A 19,088-nucleotide genomic window follows, 5' to 3' on the forward strand; every position below is an offset into this window, starting at 1 on the left:
AAGTTTTACGGCTCAACTAAAATGTTGCCCTTTGCCAAGTGAAAAGTTAATAAATTTGTGAATAATTGCACAAAATTGAAAATTTAATTGCTTGGCATTTATATTCAGTGTGTGTGTGTGTGTCTGTGTATGTTTTTGTGTGTGTGTTAATACACATTGTCGAGGAGCTGTCTCTATTAGTATTGCTAGTGCCTGGCTAAAAATAAATAAATAAAAAGCTACATATGCCAAATAACAACAAATTTTATTTATTGCCCAATATATACTTACACACATGTTTGTACGTTTGTCTTGCTGTCTCAGCCAAAGGCAAATAATTTTCTAATTTTTAGCGCTACTAACTTTTGTCTGCAGCACCAAAGCACCAAAGCACAACAACAAGAATTTCGTCTCATAAAATTTATATTAAAAAAGTGATAAAAAAAAGCAAAAAAATAAAAATTCGACAAAATTGCCAAAATAAAAAATATACAAAAATTATATCAGCGGCCAGTTAAGTACATATACATAGGAATCTAAAAAAAAAACACAAATTAATAAAAACAGAAGCCAGACAAATAATAGAACAACAACATGTCCACATCGACGCGAAGTTCGCTCACGAGAAAATCGTCGCTGGCCAAAAGTGGCAGCTCGGATAAAGCAGCATCCAAATCATCTGCAACATCAACAGAAACAACAACAGCAACCAAAAAGGTCTCCAGCATAGCTGCAACAACGAAACCAGATGCGACGGGGAGCGGGAACAAACAGAAAATGCAATACTCAAAAACCAGGGAGCGCATTGTCGATGGTACAGTTTGATGTCTATATTAGAACTTAGTACTTACATTACTCTTATCAAATCAATTTCCTTAGCATCTTCCTTTTATGAAACTTTTTTTCATAATAAAATTGTCGTTCCTTTATTGAATTCAATTTTCTCACATCAGATTGCAGATAAATTCAAAATTTTTATTCATTTTTACCGAACTTACTAATCAGTCTAGAAGCCCTTATATCTCTTATATATTGGCTTTTACATTTATTGAGTATAAGTATAATAAAAGAAAGTTCGCGATAAAATCTTCATCTCATAAATCATTCTATCTCAAATTCATTTTCATAAGGAAGTTTCTTTATTATATACAAATGCCAGATCACACTTCCACCTCAACTTGTTCCTTTTAGAATTGTAGACACTTTTATGCTACATAGGATATTATCTAAATATATTACAGATCTGTTTCTTATATTCTTAGCCACATAGTTGGCCCATATCAAAATATATTCTTTACTTATTTCCAGCTTATTCCTAATTTTAGTATTCCGAACAAAAGTCCTTCCTCAATTTGTTCCCATTTGAATTGCAGCTACTTATGACCTTGACCCAGTTGATAAATATATTTTTATATAATTGGATATTAAGGGGATTCGCTATTTATCCAATTATACGGATGCGTTGATTGTTAAATCGCGGTTTATTGATAGATAAAATTGAATTAATTTATATTTAAGCAGCCATAATAAACATCATATGCCTTATATATTACACTTTTATTGGCGCATTGCGCTAAAATTCGAACATTTTCCCTGAGATTATGACAATCCAAATGTGTGCAAGCCGTCGTGTCTGCCTCTGTGTGTGCATGTGTGTGTGTGTGTGTGTTTGTATTTGTGTGTGCCAATCAATTTTCGACTTTTATATTCACTCATTCAAAATTTTCGTAATTAGCGTAGAAAATTCATGTGCATTCGCTGGCAGAATCCACATGGGGCATACGAGTATTTGCGTACCTCATAAATCTGGCAGCTAGGCCAAGTCAAATATTGGCGATAATTTGCTGTTACACAGATATTGCCGTTACACACGTTGCGTATACGCAATTTTTATTTTAATATGAAAATGAAGTTGTTGCATTGTCGCTTTAGATGTGCCACTGCCGCCCACACATAAATTGACCATGTCCGAGGTATACGACGATCCCAAGACGGGTAAGCCCAACTTTGATGTACTGCGTCAGCACTTTCTGCTCGAGGGTCGCATCGAGGAATCTGTCGCCCTGCGCATCATCGAGGAGGGTGCTGACCTGCTGCGCGAGGAGAAGAACATGATCGATGTGGAGGCACCCATCACGGTATGTGGCGACATTCACGGACAGTTCTTTGATCTGGTCAAGCTCTTTGAAGTGGGCGGACCGCCAGCCACGACACGTTATCTCTTTCTGGGCGACTACGTGGACAGAGGCTACTTCAGCATAGAGGTAAGTGAGTGTGCCAGCTGAGTTGTACGACTGACTTACATGTACTCTTACTTCTCTCCCATCCGATGTTTAGTGTGTACTCTATCTGTGGTCCCTGAAGATCACATATCCCGATACGTTGTCCCTGCTGCGCGGCAATCACGAGTGTCGTCACCTAACGGAATACTTTACCTTTAAACAAGAGTGTAAGATGCCTTTACAATTATTGTCGTATTAAGTATAAGATAACAGTAAGAAGTTATAATTTTGAAATACTAAACAAATAGCAACAAGTTTGGAGAATGAAAATGAAAAAAGCCTCATATCAGGGAATTCAACTGGAACAAATATCGGTTCCGGTTGCGGTTCCGGTACGTTCCGAAATAACCATTTCGTTTTGAATATTCTAAAAACATATTTTCTTTGCATAAATTTAAATGCAGAATAACATAAGAGGCCAAAACATGATCAAAATGACATTCCTCCTAAAAACCGGTTCAGTTTTCGTAAAGTTATGACAGTTTGAAGTTGGTCCAACTTATGACCTAGTAACTTTAGTCAAAATTTTTGATATTTAAAAAAAAAAGGAAGGTCTCAAAATCAAATTAAAATTTTTGTTTTATGCTTATTGTGACAAAAAAGTTGATTAAAAGTTGCAACTTCAGATTAAAAATTTGGAATTTTCGAAATTTTAAAGGGAGGAGACTTTGTATTTAAATAGAAACCACGATCCAGAGGGAAGCATTTTTTTCAAACAAAATTATTTAAATTTCAATGTTAAATAATTCAAAACATTTATGATCGTTTTTATTAGAAAATATAATCGATGTATCATATGTTTCACCTATTATATTTTTAGTACACACTTCAAAATCTGCCACTCGATAGCTTTAAATAATGTTCCTTAAAAAGCTGCAACAAGTAGAAGAAGCGTAGCCACTTTTTTTTAGCTTTTTTATTTAATCAAAAGTTGAACAGCAGCTTCAAATAATTTAAAATATTTAGTAACAAAAAAGAAGATATAATTGAGCTTTCCACTTCACAATTCGCCACTTGATAATTATTGGTTTAAGGCTCTTTTTAAAACCACAAGTGCATAAAATGCAACCACCTTTTTCGGTTTCATTATTTTGATTTACTATATATGCATTTGTTGCCCCACTGTTTGTGTGTCTGTTGCAGGCATTATTAAATACTCGGAAAGTATTTACGATGCTTGCATGGAAGCCTTCGACTGCCTGCCCCTCGCCGCGCTGCTCAACCAACAGTTTCTGTGCATTCACGGCGGGTTATCGCCAGAGATTTTCACACTCGACGACATCAAGACGGTAATAAATTTGGCAGGCGAATGTCGAGATGAAATGTTTACAATTGTCTGTCAATTTTTGTTTTGGTTTTCATTTTTGGCTCTGTTGCTGGCAGCTGAATCGCTTCAGGGAGCCACCCGCCTATGGGCCCATGTGTGATCTGCTGTGGTCCGATCCGCTGGAGGATTTTGGTAATGAGAAGAGTAACGAATTCTTTACCCACAACTCGGTGCGTGGCTGTTCCTACTTCTTCAGCTACTCGGCATGCTGTGAGTTTCTCCAAAAGAACAATCTGTTGTCTATTGTGCGGGCGCATGAGGCGCAGGATGCAGGGTACGTAAAAATGTATATGTATATACTAGGGTGCTTCGTTTTTTATGGTCCAAAAAAAACTTTGAAAAATTGTAAACCAAGCTAGTAATTTTGGGTCAATTTTAAGATGTTTTCACCTAGAAATCATAGTTCTAAAATCAATTCCTCGTTCCCGCTTTTTGAGTTGATAAATGTATTATTTCGAAATTGTTATCATGTTATTATTAACATATCTTTAATGTTTTTTACTGATAAGATCAGTATTAAAACTCACGTAAGGATCAGGACTTTCAAAATTATTTAAAATCATATTACATAGAGTCATATTTTTAAACTCAAAAACACAAAATTGTTTAACTCAAAATTCGGGGACTACAAATTTATTTTATTTATTTATTTATTTATTTATGCACGACTAAAAGCAGTCGGCAAAGAAAAAAAATAACAAGTATAAAAATCAAGTTAAAGATTAAAAATAAAATTAAATAAAATATAAATTATGAACTGTAAAGAAAAAAAATTAAATTATAATTAGATTTAGAACTATGGCTTCTTGGTAAGAACATCTGAGAATTTTCCGTAGAATACGAATTTTGTTTACCATTTCTTTTTTAAATACAGGCACTCTAATTTATACCCTTATCAGTATTCAGGTTTTTAAAAAAATGTATATTTCATTTGTAGCTATCGCATGTATCGAAAAAATCAGGTAACCGGCTTTCCCTCACTGATCACCATCTTTTCGGCGCCAAACTATTTGGATGTTTACAACAACAAGGTATGAGTTGGCCAATACGATCTACTTTACTTTTTGCATTTGTATATTGAAATATATTCTCGATGGTCTATTTTTAAAATGCATACGCAAATCTGTTGCTGCATAAACTGCACGATTCTTCTATGGCTTTCAATACACGAGTGCTTTCCGTAAATATTTCTTTTTACCTATTTTTTTCATACTTTTGATGCCGCAATGCGACGCGCACGAAATATTGTCAAAATCCATTGTCAAACATTTGACAAAAGGCAGCTGTGCTCAAGTATGAGAACAACGTGATGAACATAAGACAATTCAACTGCTCGCCACATCCCTACTGGCTGCCCAATTTCATGGATGTATTCACCTGGTCGTTGCCCTTTGTCGGCGAGAAGGTAACCCCTAACCCCCAATAACTAAAGTGTATTATAACTAATCTTCCACCTCCCCTCTGACTTTCTTAAGGTGACTGAGATGTTGGTCAATGTGCTCAACATTTGCTCAGATGACGAACTCGTCGCTGGTCCCGATGATGAACTGGAGGAAGGTATGTATTGATTCTTCCTCTGTTTGTATGTGTATGTGTATGTGTGTGTGTTTGTGGGTGTATGAGTGTCGTATACGTAACAAAAGTACAACACACAAAATTACAACTTAATCTTATATTAAAACGACTTACTATTTTCTAAATCTGTACACAAACTATGTAATAACAAAAAACAACAACAACTATGTATGTACAACAACAACAACAACTATAACTACAACAAACCTACCTACACTACCACCCACTCAAACAAAACCACGCCCCCATCTGCTGGAGCGTAATAGAACTGCGAAAGAAAATTGTGCTCGTGCCGGCGAACGTGAATAATAACAATAACAATAATACGCCCAGTAAGCCAGGTAAGCTCAGTGTTGAACCGACGCCGTTGCCGTTGCCGCTGCCGTTGCCGACGCTGCAAGAGCTTAACGAGAGCTTTGCATAGCTTTGATCAGCTTTGCCGCAATAAAGCTTTGCCTGAGCAGCAGCCAGAGTTGCCACCTAGTTATACATAAACACATAAGCCCACAATAATGACAAGAAACTAATTGAGCTCTTTGAATTCACAGCTTCCATGTCGGCGCTACGCAAGGAGATAATTCGTAACAAAATACGGGCAATTGGCAAAATGTCGCGTGTCTTTTCTGTACTAAGGTAAGCAGAGATTCAACACAATATTGGGTCATTGATAAGGCGTGTACGAACTTTAAAATTTTAAAAACAAAAGTGCTTGAAGTTTACCATCCGCGCCTTGCATTTGCTTTACTTTAGCCAGTTTATTTATCATTATTTTGAAATTAAAGTTATTTCTAAGAAATCAAACCAAAACCAATAAAGGTTAAGATTTCGGTACGTTTCGATACAACTATTTCGGTAAAAGGTTCTATTTAAGTTTTCTTCTTTCGGTTTCTGTATCGTAACGTACGTAACGGTACACCAAATCAATTTTGAAACATTATAAAATGATAAGGTGTCGTTTTATCATAATTATGACATTGAAGTAAATATCTAGATCAAGAGCAATAAAATTTTTTTAACAAATTTAATAAAATTGATTGCAGAATAAATTTAGAAGCCAAACCATGATTAAGATGACATTTCGCTTGAAAATCGGTAAAGTTTTGCCAAAGTTATGATAGTTTGAAGTTGGTCACACCTTTGACCTAGCAACATTACAAGTCAAAATATATCTTAATTTTTACATGAATTTTTACAAGAAAATGAAAGGCTTCAGAATCAAGTTTAAAGTGTCCTTTTATACTATTTAAGATATAAGGAGTTGAATAAAAGAAAAAACTTGAGATTTAAAATTTTGAATTTTCAAAGGGGGGACCCTTAGCATCAACATAGAACCATGGCTTCGATAGTCGAGAAATAATTAAATTTTCTTAATGAACAAAATTTGAATACAGAATGAATAAAGAGGCCAACCCATGATCAAAATGACATTCCGCTTGAAAATCGGTACAGTTTTGCCAAAGCTATGATAGTTTGAAGTTGGTCACACTTCTGCTTTAGCAACTTTACAAGTCAAAATATTTCCATATTTTGACATGATTTTTTACAAAAAAATGAAAGGCCTAAGAATCAAGTTTAAAGTGTCGTTTTATACAAATTTCGATATAAGGAGTTGATTAAAAGTAAAAACTTGAGATTTAAAATTTTGAATTTTCAAAATTTCAAAGGGGGGACCCTTACCATTTACGTGGAACCATGGCTATGATGGTCGAAAAATAATAATATTTTCTAAATGCAAAAAATTTAAATGCAGTATAAACTAAGAGACCGAATCATAATCAAAATGGCATTCCGATTGAAAATCGGGTCAGTTTTCTTTAAGTTATGACAATTGGAAATTTGTCAACTTTTTCGCAGTAAGGGCTAGCAATTTTTCAACTGATTTCTAAACGCTGAAAGTTCGTACATTATATATAAAAGACACTTTATGAGATAAAAAAAGCAATTCAATTGTTGAACACCTTGCAGGGAAGAGTCGGAGAGTGTGCTGCAACTGAAGGGACTGACGCCAACGGGCGCCTTGCCAATGGGCGCTCTCTCTGGTGGACGTGATTCCCTCAAGGAGGGTAAGTTATTCTCAGAGCTGTAAGGATATTAAAATCGTTATAAATATGCTTTTTTTGGCAGCTCTGCAAGGACTGACTGCGTCCTCACAAATTCACTCGTTTGCCGAGGCAAAGGGTTTGGATGCAGTCAATGAACGAATGCCACCACGTCGACCCCTAACAATGAGTGCCAGCAGCAGCAGCATCACAACCATCACCAGCACAAGCACCAGCAACAACAACAACAACAACAACACAGCAGCTAAAAACAACAACAGCAATGGCAGCACCGCTGACAGCGATGCCACCCTGACAAAATCGACCCGAACCACCGTTAGATCGGCAACCACGAGTAATGTTCGCAGCGGTTACACATCGAAGCGGTTCTCATAGTCAATTGAAAGGATTGAAGACTGGAGAGGATAATCTTAGTCATTGTTTTCAGTTCGTTTTCAGTTTAGTTTAAATTATCTGATTTATTTACTGTATTTCCCATAATTGTTTTTGGTTTTAGCTCAAATTTCATACCCCAAATTCACTTGCAATTTTTATAGTCAAAAGTGTAAACCTTTCGTCAAATTTCTATCTGTAGAACCAAAGTCATATGTAATACATATATATATATACTAGTGAAAATTTATACGTGACATGAATAATTTTTAATAAACCTGACGGCAAATAGCGCAAAAAATATTTATACAGCTCTTAGCCAGACCCGCACCAAAAGATACAATAGCGGAGAGGGTTGTGCTTAATATTTGAATTGAATGCTCCAGGGTTGGGGGAGGGCAGGGAGACAATCCAATGCCAAATACAGCTGTCAACTTAACAGTTAGCAGCCAGAGCAGCAGCTCAAGTCAAGCGTAACATATCAACAAGAAAAAAACGCGAGTCATAAAAAAAAAGTACACTGTAATAATTAACCAAGAGTAAACGGCAATCATAATAATTCTATTATCATTACTTAGCGTCAATTCGAATTGAAGTTTTTCTTTTTCGCTTTTCTGTTTGCCTCGCTTTTACAGTGTCCATTAAAAACCTGAGCAGCCAGAATGCAGATAGTAAGTGCTAAGCCCTTAAAAGCTACAGTAAGCACTAGAAAGCATGTACCTGATTAAATTAAAACAATAGAAACTTTTTTATTTCAACAATCATTATGCCAATAATACAGCTATTATAAAATTAAAATCAGCTAAAATCTATGTTGAATAAAGAAGACAAATTTTAGCTTAAATCATTAAAAATTTTAACTTAGTCATTAATCAAAGCTAAACACGGATCCTAGCTGTGAGATATAAATATAAAAATAAATGATGAAAATATGCATAAATATTTTCAATTATGTGCGGAGACTGCACAACAAATAAAGAAACAAAATGATTACTGATTTACGTACTTTAAATGTAAAATTCCGACTATTAAGATAAGACTGAGACACAACTAAATTTTAGTATATTAAGCCCAAACTATCACGTTTATAAACAAACTAACCAAATATTCAAAAGCTGAGCGATTTATGAATTAGTACAAAAGAGTTGAACTAAATTTGTATTTGGTTCTGAAAGTTTAGTCAAAAAAGAACTACAATAGATTCAATTTTATAAGAATATTGCGAGTATAATCAAGCTAAATAGACGTGCAATTTTATTGTATTATTAAGATTGAAGTCAAAGTCGTGTAATACTAATTTATACTTGGCGCCCCATAAACGAATGAAAATTATTGTAGTTGACATTGACCGAGGTTGAACTGGCATTCTGTATTTTGGTGATTTTGGTCTGCAGACAGAGATAAGCCAAAGATACACAAATGTTGCTTAATTTTCGAAGAATGCAAACAATACGCATACGCACTGTGTTGCTTCCGTCATATAGAAAAGTATTATCAATTCAAGAACTAAACAAGTGACAGCTAACTCGTAATAAATTCATCTGCATCACGAATGTGAGATACGACATCCGTTAAGCAACTGATAAAAACAACAGAAATCAGTCAACGGGCAGCAGCCGACGGCAAAAGATTCACGTGCTATTGAAGCCGTAATTCAACGGATTGGCACATGCTTAACTTAAGTTGTAAACTGTGTAAACATCGTATAAAGATTTATGTGTCGAAATGAACGATGCTTTATGGAGGGGACCAGACGATAAGTTTCTGTTTAATGGGTTTATCTGAGCTGCAATTGGAAATGGAGGTAAACCTATTGCATGTGCGCAAAATATAAGTATATACACGAGTACTCGTACTACCGATTCGAATCGTCGTCGTGTGTCAACTTCGTGCACAGCCGATGATCGTAGGCGGTAGTCAATAGATCGTGCTTCCATATAACGGCGCTTCAGGGCTTACTGAGTCGTCAGTCGCCAGTTGTGACAATCCACAGTAGACGGGAGCTCGGTGATAAGTCGCTAATTCTCAAATTCACAAATTCTCAAATTCTGAAGAATAAAGAAACACAGTTTAATGGACTGCTAAAAAGTGTCCAGCACTTTCAACGAATCCACAAATCATATCTGTGATATAAATAAACTTAATTCGGTCGCCTTCTCAATTCAACTAAAATCAAGATGCAGCCACTTGTTCTCTTGATTCTCAGTGGCCTCTTTCTCGGCACCTGGACGGCAACCGTGCAGCCTCCTCCGCTGATCCAGACACTCAGTGCTGGCGGTGATATTGGACCGGAGTTTAAGCTCGATCAGGCTGAACAGGACAAAGGCAGCGTGTTGGAAGGTACTTTCCTTTAATACGATATATTCACATTCCGCATCGAGTATTACGAAAATAGAACTTCTACAAGCTGAGCTAATGGCGCATTCAACTGTCATATTTACTACGTGTTAGTTCTACTTTAACTACTCGCATTCAATTATGCAATTGTACAAAAAATATTATTTGCCCAACCGCAACAAAAATGTTTCTATTTACATACAATTTCAAGGTCTATTTTGAGTGTAAAACTTGTGTCAAGTACAGATCTTTAATTATTTCAATATCTACTTAAAAATACAATCGCTATTAATGATTGTTGATACAATTGACAGTTACTTTAATGCAACAAGATTCGTTATAATCTCGCCGAATATCTCAGTATTTTATTCACATGTTGCATTCTTATTAAAAAAAGCCAGTGTCATTTTTAATAGACAATTAAAAATGTACGAAGTGCAGTTCCGAATGAAATTATTCAAATGTATAGGAAAACCCTGTTATCATATGATTATAAAAAAAAAACTACCTGCATTATAAAATCAAATAGAGAATTAATTATATGTCATTTAAAAATCAAATAGATACTCAAACTCCAATTACAGTGGCATTCACAGATTATATATCAAATATTCTCAAATCTTGTCACAATTTAGAGCTGACAGCATTTCAATTTGGCAACAACAATTTTTAATTGAGATACAAAAAAGCGAAAAGCGTGTTAACCAAATGCCAAACATTTGGCAATCAAATAGTACAAATAGCAATTAATTAGAACACTTTAAACAGTTTCACAGGTGTTAGATTCAGTCGGGTAACGTCACATTTTAACAATTTTAGTGTTAATTGCAGATAGAACCTAACACTATAATAGGTATGCCCGAAAGCCTCTAATTATTATTATTTCGATTTCATTGACAATGCAAATTAACAGTCCGACAACGCGACTTAACTGTAACGTGCGTCAGTGTCGAGGTTTTTGGGCGGAGGGGGCGTGACGTATGGGTCTCAGACAAAACCAACCGAATACTAATGAAGAATTGTTATAATCAGCAAAACAAAATACTAAATAATAAACAAAAATATATTAAGCATAGGTTATAAAGTGATCGACTAGGAGTTTCCATACAACTTACACTTTAAAGTTGAAGCTTTATACAATTTTTTTAATTCTTTTATAAAACTTATTCTATGAATTTTTATTAATTTATATTTTTATTTAAAATTTTTAGATTAAATTGAATTTTGTTCGTCACAAAATTGGATATCAGAAATTTTGGGGCTAGAAATTGCTTTCGTCACTAGACTCTTACCTCGTGTAGAGGTTTTTTTTGTGGAATAAAACTTATTCTATGAACTTTGATCAAAATAATTTTTGAAATTAAGAAAACTCTAATTAAAATTGAAGTTAGGGATTTCTTCATTTAGTTCTATTAATAAGTTGTCTAGTCTTTTTTTTTTTTGAAAATAAAATAAATAAAACAGCAATAAATTTGTATATGGAAATTAGATTTGTCAGACATGTTAAAGTGTATAAATAGCCCACCGTAATAAATAAATTTAAGTGCGGCAAACTTAGTTAATTGCATCAAATTAAATCCAAGTAAACCCCAGATTACAAATAGAATAGAGATGGAATATATTTAAGTTAACATCGGGGAGGTTGACTTATGGGTCCCAACTGAAACTGAAATGGGGAAACGCTTCTAATGGGCCTTGTGTGCTCAACGAGCGACTTCCAGATATTTACGATGACTATATAGCAAAATAAATCTAAATAATTAGTAATAGCGGTTGAGACTAGAAATGATCTGTAGTAGAGGCGAGTGCCAAGTAGGTCTCACTAGAAATAATTAAAAATTATGGGTAGTTATAAATACTTTAGTACGTTGTAGTAAATTTGACCGTGACTTACTCAATTCCATATCCATAGATGCACAATTCTGGCGAAAAGTGGGTCTAAAGCAGCTGGAGAAGATCATTGGACAGGCGAAGTCCGCAAAGGAAAACTCGTATCAACGGAAGGCAAAGAACATTATCATCTTTATAGGTGATGGCATGGGATTGTCAACGATCAGCGCTGGACGCATCTACAAGGGACAGTACCTGAAACATGGCCATGGAGAGGAGGAAACGCTCTCGTTCGATGACTTCCCCTACACCGGTTTGGCCAAGGTAAGCAATCCGCTGATAACAAGTTCGACTCGGTTCGATTCTCAACCAACTGTTTACTCGACAGACCTACAATGTGGATAAACAGGTGCCGGATTCGGCGGGCACGGCCACAGCGATATTTACGGGTGCTAAGAGCGACTACGGAGCCATTGGCATGGATACGACGCGATCCAAGGTGAACGCCAGCCAGGGACGGCTCGAGTCCATCATGGACTGGGCACAGAGCGAGGGCAAACGCACTGGAGTTGTGACCACCACCCGGATAACACACGCAACGCCAGCAGCCACCTATGCCCGCATCTATCACCGTGACTGGGAATGCGATACGGAGGTGCCCAAGGCGTCCGTCGGTATACACGCGGACATTGCACGTCAGCTGGTCGAGAATGCACCTGGCAATAGGCTCAATGTGATCCTCGGCGGCGGTCTGTCACCCATGGGAGCCCTCAACCAAAGCGAGGTGCGAACTGTGCGCTTCGAGGGCGCCACCGAGACCATTTGTGCGAGGGGTGATCAACGGAATCTGGCACAGGAATGGCTGCAGCGACATGCCAATGACAGTACACCTGCAGCACTGGTGAAGACTCGCGAGGATCTGTTGCAAGTGAATGTCAAGGAGGTGGATCATCTGATGGGTCTGTTCCGCAACAATCACATCACCTACTCGATTGCACGGGAGGAGGGCGAGCCGTCGCTGCAGGAGATGACCGAGACGGCCATTGGTGTGCTGGAACGCGGTTCCCAGTCGGCGGGATATGTGCTCATGGTGGAGGGTGGACGCATCGATCAGGGTCATCATCAGAACTACGCTCGCGCTGCTCTGCACGAGGTGTACGAACTGGATCTGGCTGTGCAGGCGGCGCTCAAGATGACGAGCTCGGAGGAGACCCTCATCTTGGTCACGGCTGATCATTCGCATTCGGTGACCTTCAATGGCTATCCCGAACGCGGCTCCGACATATTGGGCGCTGCCAATCTTCACAAGCCCAAAGATCCCATGGTCTATGAGACGATTACCTATGCCAACGGACCCGGCTACTTTGCTCATCTGGCGAATGACACGAAACCAGAGAACAGCTCCAACGTATGGAGGCCATTGAAGCAGTTCAGCAAGGAAGATGTGGAGTCGCCCACATACCGTCACCTGGCCACGCTGGCACTCAAGGATGAGACTCATGGCGGTGAGGATGTCATTGTCTTTGCCAGCGGTCCTGGTTCCAGTTTAGTGCGCGGCGCCTTCGAGCAGAACTACTTGGCCTATGTGATGAGCTATGCCGGCTGCATGGGTCCTGCCAAGAACTTTGATGACTCCTGCAAGCATCGCTTAATGCCAGAGCACGGCAACAATGTGGAAAGCAACGCCGCCACAATGACACTCGAAATGTTCTCTCTGGTCGCATTCCTGATCGCTAACACGCTTTGAGCTTCCACAATTCCTTAGGCATATGTGTATGAGTGCATGTATGTTGTTGTATAGTATTTACGGGTTTGTAGTTAACTTGCTAAACATAATAAAATTACTTAGTTATACAAATGATGCTTTTTAAATGGAACCTACTCTTTTAAAGGGAAGTATTTACATCCGGGAATCAAACCAAAACAAATATATGTTACGGTTTCGGTTCCGGTACGTCCCGAAATAACTATTTCGGTAAAATGTCTATTTCAGTTTATGTCTTTCGGTTGCGGTATCAGAAAAAATCAAATCAAATCAATTTTGAAACATTTTAAAATGTAAAGATGTCGTTTTATAATAAATATGACATCGAAATAAATATCTAGATCCAGAGGAATAAAATTATTATATAACGAATTTAAAAATCATTGAATGTAGAATGAATGTAGAGGCCAAATCATGATGAAAATGTCATTCCGCTTAAAAATCGGTTCAGTTTTGATCAAGTTATGACAGTTTGAAGTTGGCCAGACTGTGGATTTAGCCACTTTACAAGTCCAAATTTTGGTTCAATTTCACATGATTTTTTACAAAAATTTGAAAGGTCTCAGAATCAAGTTTAAAGTGTTGTTTTATACTAATTACGATATAGGGAGTTGATTTAGAGTGAAAACTTGAGATTTAAAATTTTGAATTTTCAAAATATCAAAGGGGGGACCCTTAGCATCGATATCGAATCTTGGTGGAAAATAATTAAATTTTCCAAATGAACAAAATTTGAATGCAGAATGAATTTAGAGTCTAAATCATAATCAAAATGACATCCCGTTTGAAAATCGGTTCAGTTTTGATCAAGTTATGACAGTTTGAAGTTGACCAGACTGCGGATTTAGCCACCTTACAAGTCCAAATTTTGGTTCAATTTCACATGATTTTTTACAAAAAAATGAAAGGTCTCAGAATCAAGTTTAAAGTGTTGTTTTATACTAATTACGATATAAGGAGTTGATTAAAAGTGAAAACTTGAGATTTAAAATTTTGAATTTTCAAAATTTCAAAGGGGGGACCCTTAGCATCAAAATCGAATCTTGGTCGAAAATAATTAATTTTTCTAAATGAACAAAATTTTAATACAGAATGAATTTAGCGGCCAACTCATGACCAAAATGACATTCCGTTTAAAAATCGGTTCAGTTTTGATCAAGTTATGACAGCTGAAAGTCGGTCAACTCTTCAACCACAACCGTACCGGTACGTTTCGGTATTCGTTTCTTGACAAACAAGTTTCATTCGGTTACGGTTTCAGTTCCGGTTTCAGTTCCGGTACTGAAAATGAAACGGTTAGTTTCGGTTAACGTTTCTGGTGTTATTACCTGATTTACATACCATTTTCAGATACAATTAAAAATAGGCAATAGTTAATTACATCTTCTTTATATATATTAAATTAATTCACTATTGTTCACAATTACACGCTCGTTTCATAGCAAGTTCCGTTCTTTATACAGATCCCAGAAGGCTTTTAGATGCACAGGAGCAATCAAATAATAAAACAAATGATAAGTCAACACACACAAGTCTTTAACCAGCTTTGGCAACTGGCACTGTCGCCTTGGGCGCTTCCGGTTGACTGTCGAGCTTCTTGATGCGATGCATGTCCACGCATTGCTTGAACTGGGCCACTTCATCAATGCACCTGAGTGTCTCGCCGGGATTCGCACGATAGCAGGCTAGGAGCTGTGCTTTCAGATCTTGGCATGGTGGCGTCTTATGCGCTGCAGCAGTGCTCACAAAACGCTTATGTACACCCTCGACAGCATTCGCATATTCCGTCTCCATGATGGTGTTTGTCTTCTTTAGATTCTCCTCCAGCTTCGTCATGCGCTGTTTCCACAGCTCATCGTTCTTTAGCAGCTCCTGGTTCATTTGACGCTGCACATCGGCAGCGCTAATGGTTTGTCCGCCTCCCTGCACATAAATGGGCGTGGCACTCTGATACACAACTGTTGGAGGAGGAGCAACTGCAGCAGCAGCACCGTCAGCGGCTTTTACAGGCGCCTTCTTGGCCGGCTGTTGTGGCTTCGACGCCGGTTGCGACTCCTCTGCAACGGCGGCATTTTCGCGAGCTGCAAAACAACAGAGTTGTTGTTATTTTACATATTAAACATATAAATAAATTGCCATTTGACAATTGTTGCATAACACTTGGCCAAACAGTTTTCTTAACTGGGCCAGTGCCACACAAGTGCTTGTATGTGGTTTAAACTTTACCCTGCTGTGTGATACCCTGCTTCAGGCGCTTCACCACATCATCGGATATATCCAGGACGCCTGCAGGATTCTCCATTGAGACGGAACGTGGCTCACGCGACTGTTTTGCGCCCATGTTGTTTATGCTGCTCTGTTGTCGTTGTTGGCCCTTTTTATGTCGAAGCCTGCATAACGGATACAAAATTACAATTCCGTGTCATTATTTATATATTTTGCAATGCACAATTCGCATTTGTTAAATAATTATAAATATATAAACCTTTTCGTTCGCAGAGTTCTTTTCTATCGAATCAATCGTTCGGAATCAGCAGTGCTGCCAACTTTCTAGACAAAAAAAATAGCTGGAAGCATCGAAAAAATAGCTAAAGTCGCGATGCGACATCAGTTTTTTCAGGTATTTGTCTAATTCAATCCTCATCTACCTCAATTTTTTATATTTATTTTTTTTTTTTCATTTATTGCAAAAAAATAATTAAGCATTTGAATTGTGCGGCGCGCCGTCACTATTTCTCACCGGAAACAGTTTCGAGAGAAAACTATCGCACGTTTACGTCATTCCGAATCAGTTCGATTGATCGAGTCACTGAACTAAATGAGCGAATTAAATTCCTGTATGTCGCTTAGCTAGTTCATTGTATAAATATTTGTAAATATTTATCAACATTTTTATTTTTAACAGATAGCATAATAATTCTTAATTAACTAATTTTAAAAAATTTGACTATTGTTCATATATATTTTAGTCTTAGCCAATTCACCACCATGCTTAGTGCAGAGTCTTAAGCTTGACTTAGAACTGTAACGGTCAAAGCTGCAAACCAATCAATAGTTGTGACATTCGATAATATCGAGAGTAAAAATGATCAAATTTCAAATGTAGCCCTATTTTATTAATATAAAACAATATGGAAAATTGTGAGTTTTTTAACTACTTAAAGTGATTTATTTTTTATATTCTTAAATATGAAATCATTAATTTCCTCGAGATAAAATAATCCAAGCATTTCAAAGGCATCTCATGCCTGTTTCGTCTCGTGTGGACTTACTGTTCTTAGAATTTAACGCATTGAAGCCAGGAAAGTGAAATACGAAAATGCGCCCTGTAAAATCTAGTGAAAAACATTTCGTTTATATAACATTCGAACAAATTGTGAATAATTATAACTCACTTTTACGATAGCTTGTAGGGTGACACGAAAGTAATTCAGACCTGTGAGGGAAAAGGGCTTCGAGTTTAACTGCATGGATAATACGATAAGCTTCATGAGCTTCACATTTTCCTCGATATTATGCGAACTATAAATAATCTGCTCCCATTCTCCGCAATAGTACATCATATCCAACGCATTCGTCTATCGAAGTGGCAAAATATACAGATTAACCCAAAAAAGTAAGAATCACTCACTGTTTGATATAGGATTGAACCGATATAACCAAAGGAGAGTTGTTCAATAAACTTGGCTATGAACCAAAAGATGAAGATCATGTTTTCTGCCGGATTCTATGAAAATATACAGGCTGAACAAGGAAAAATAATGAACCTGAATATGCTTAAGTGGACTCACTTGGTAAGATTTGAAAAGTAATACACAGAGAATAACGGAACTGAAGCTGAATGTAATAAAGAGTCGAAAAGTAAATTGTTTCTCGATCTCTTTTGCAAAATGATTAAGACTAATATTGCGACTTAGCACTTTTATAAGCTCTTCACCATATTTTGCTGCAATATTTTTGGTTTTATTCGATCCCAATAAAAGCTCAGCCGCAGATCGCAAATCCTTTTCCAGTTGCAGATAGCAAACATTTAGATGCATTAAAAGCTCTCCAAGTAAGTTGAGATCTACAAAGACCATCGTGACGATTAACAAACTCGCCCAGAAGTTGATACTAATCAGTATTATGTATATGGGAAGTTTCCTATGATCGAAGAAATAGGCTTGCTTAAAGAGCATTTCTCGACGACCGGCCATGATGTTCATCCCGAATTCATAGAAATAGTTTAACAATGTCGCCATATAAAATATTGTTATCAATTTCGGTCCAAGCAATTGTCGATTGATCCGTCTGAAACTACGCTGGTCTGATTCCTGTGACACATAGATCTCCGAGTAGAAATACTTAAGAAGCTTCTTCAACGGATCCTTGTGCATTGCCAGATGAATAAAGCGTATGATCAGCTCAGTTTGAAGTAAAGCGGGTGATAAAGCTGCAAAGAAGTTGTCCATGTCCCGGTAATTATTGAACAAATAATGTATGCCCCCTTGAACCTGGATGCAAAAAGCCAGAAATCCGGAGACAACTATTGCTTGATCTAAATAACAATCTCTTTCAGTTGTATTATCGTCCAACGGCCACATTCCAGGATTAGTCCACCTGAACAAAGCTAATGACCAGGATAATTTCACAAGCTCTCCGTTTCCTAGGCGTGGTTGATACCGCATCGCAATGACTGAATAAATAGAATTCCGAATAACAATTGTGCAAATTTAAATGAAAAATCCCTATTTATACCTTTTGAATACAATTGATTTACGTTCTTTGTCATGTCTATTAGCAGGGAGAAATGCAGGACTCCCCTTCTTTCTTTCCTAAATATATTCTTGGGGAAATCAAAGTCGGACAAAGTTTTTGCATTCAAAATGACTGCTGCAAGTTTTGATTGTGTTTCCAATTATTTATTCCTTTTTATGAGAAACATCTGCTATGACACAATAATTTTCTGTAAGTTAATAATGTTGTCCATTTCTAGCTAATTACTGGTTTATTCATTACCTTAATTTCGATCAAATATACTAAATGTATTAGCTATATCTAAAAGAATCCAAGATTAATCCATTTTCCATTTTAATTTATTTACAGATATTCCAGATCTGATACTTCTTACATATACTATATATACCTAGAAAAAGGGCTGAGACAAAATAAAAGCCATGTTAAACTGTTTTCAAAATCATAGATTTTATTCATTTTAGCGTTTTCTCGTGTTTTTTGTTTCGTAGACAATTAATTACATACAATTACGAGTAAATGTCCTTTGCTCATTTTATTGTTTCATTGCTATTATTTGTTATTTGTTGTATCTAATATTGTTGCAATTTGTTACTTTTCGGATTACTAATTATTTATACTGTTACCCTTTTTGCTTCTAGTACGACTTAAGTACATTCATTGTGATTTTCCATATTATTCATTTGAGTTTATGAGTTGTATTTGTGAAATGACTTGAAGGTTTTTATTGAACATATTGTGTGTCAAATTGTGTTTTTAAAAAATGAAGTTCTACATTTTCGTAAATATTTGATTTTGAAAATTTGTTGATCGTCTGTCTAGTTTCG

General features: G+C 36.7%; 4 protein-coding genes across 6 annotated transcripts; 2 read left to right on the forward strand and 2 right to left on the reverse strand.

Annotated features, from left to right (window-relative positions):
• Positions 1-357: 357 nt before the first annotated feature.
• On the forward strand, positions 358-7,898 carry LOC117791977 (serine/threonine-protein phosphatase 2B catalytic subunit 1). 3 transcript variants are annotated; one of them, XM_034631922.1, is made up of 12 exons: positions 372-793; positions 1,912-2,243; positions 2,317-2,428; positions 3,405-3,550; positions 3,645-3,862; positions 4,526-4,619; positions 4,868-4,993; positions 5,064-5,145; positions 5,430-5,504; positions 5,712-5,796; positions 7,129-7,226; positions 7,288-7,898. In XM_034631922.1, the coding sequence occupies exons 1-12, from the start codon at positions 574-576 to the stop codon at positions 7,596-7,598; spliced, it is 1,899 nt and encodes a 632-aa protein (XP_034487813.1). In that variant the 5' UTR covers positions 372-573; the 3' UTR covers positions 7,599-7,898. The 3 variants fall into 3 exon arrangements, 2 of the variants coding, with proteins under 2 accessions (XP_034487813.1, XP_034487814.1); XM_034631923.1 differs by lacking the exon at positions 5,430-5,504; XR_004618125.1 differs by lacking the exons at positions 5,430-5,504; positions 5,712-5,796; positions 7,129-7,226; positions 7,288-7,898 and having other exon boundaries at positions 358-793; positions 4,872-4,993.
• A 1,584-nt stretch (positions 7,899-9,482) lies between these two features.
• On the forward strand, positions 9,483-13,620 carry LOC117790780 (alkaline phosphatase 4). Its single transcript, XM_034630337.1, has 3 exons — positions 9,483-9,935; positions 11,845-12,086; positions 12,151-13,620. The coding sequence occupies exons 1-3, from the start codon at positions 9,773-9,775 to the stop codon at positions 13,507-13,509; spliced, it is 1,764 nt and encodes a 587-aa protein (XP_034486228.1). The 5' UTR covers positions 9,483-9,772; the 3' UTR covers positions 13,510-13,620.
• Positions 13,621-14,899: 1,279 nt separating this feature from the next.
• LOC117791628 (MICOS complex subunit MIC19) lies at positions 14,900-16,066 on the reverse strand. The gene is made up of 3 exons (XM_034631436.1): positions 16,013-16,066; positions 15,754-15,917; positions 14,900-15,608 (listed from the first exon to the last, which is right to left on the reverse strand). Exons 2-3 carry the CDS (start codon positions 15,866-15,868, stop codon positions 15,064-15,066), a joined length of 660 nt encoding a protein of 219 aa, XP_034487327.1. The 5' UTR covers positions 15,869-15,917; positions 16,013-16,066; the 3' UTR covers positions 14,900-15,063.
• Positions 16,067-16,811: 745 nt separating this feature from the next.
• On the reverse strand, positions 16,812-18,194 carry LOC117789493 (odorant receptor 74a-like). The gene is made up of 4 exons (XM_034628521.1): positions 17,319-18,194; positions 17,159-17,254; positions 16,923-17,105; positions 16,812-16,862 (listed from the first exon to the last, which is right to left on the reverse strand). The coding sequence occupies exons 1-4, from the start codon at positions 18,192-18,194 to the stop codon at positions 16,812-16,814; spliced, it is 1,206 nt and encodes a 401-aa protein (XP_034484412.1).
• Between the last annotated feature and the right edge of the window lie 894 nt (positions 18,195-19,088).

This window comes from Drosophila innubila (assembly GCF_004354385.1).
Source record: "Drosophila innubila isolate TH190305 chromosome 3R unlocalized genomic scaffold, UK_Dinn_1.0 2_E_3R, whole genome shotgun sequence".
Classification (NCBI taxonomy): domain Eukaryota; kingdom Metazoa; phylum Arthropoda; class Insecta; order Diptera; family Drosophilidae; genus Drosophila; species Drosophila innubila.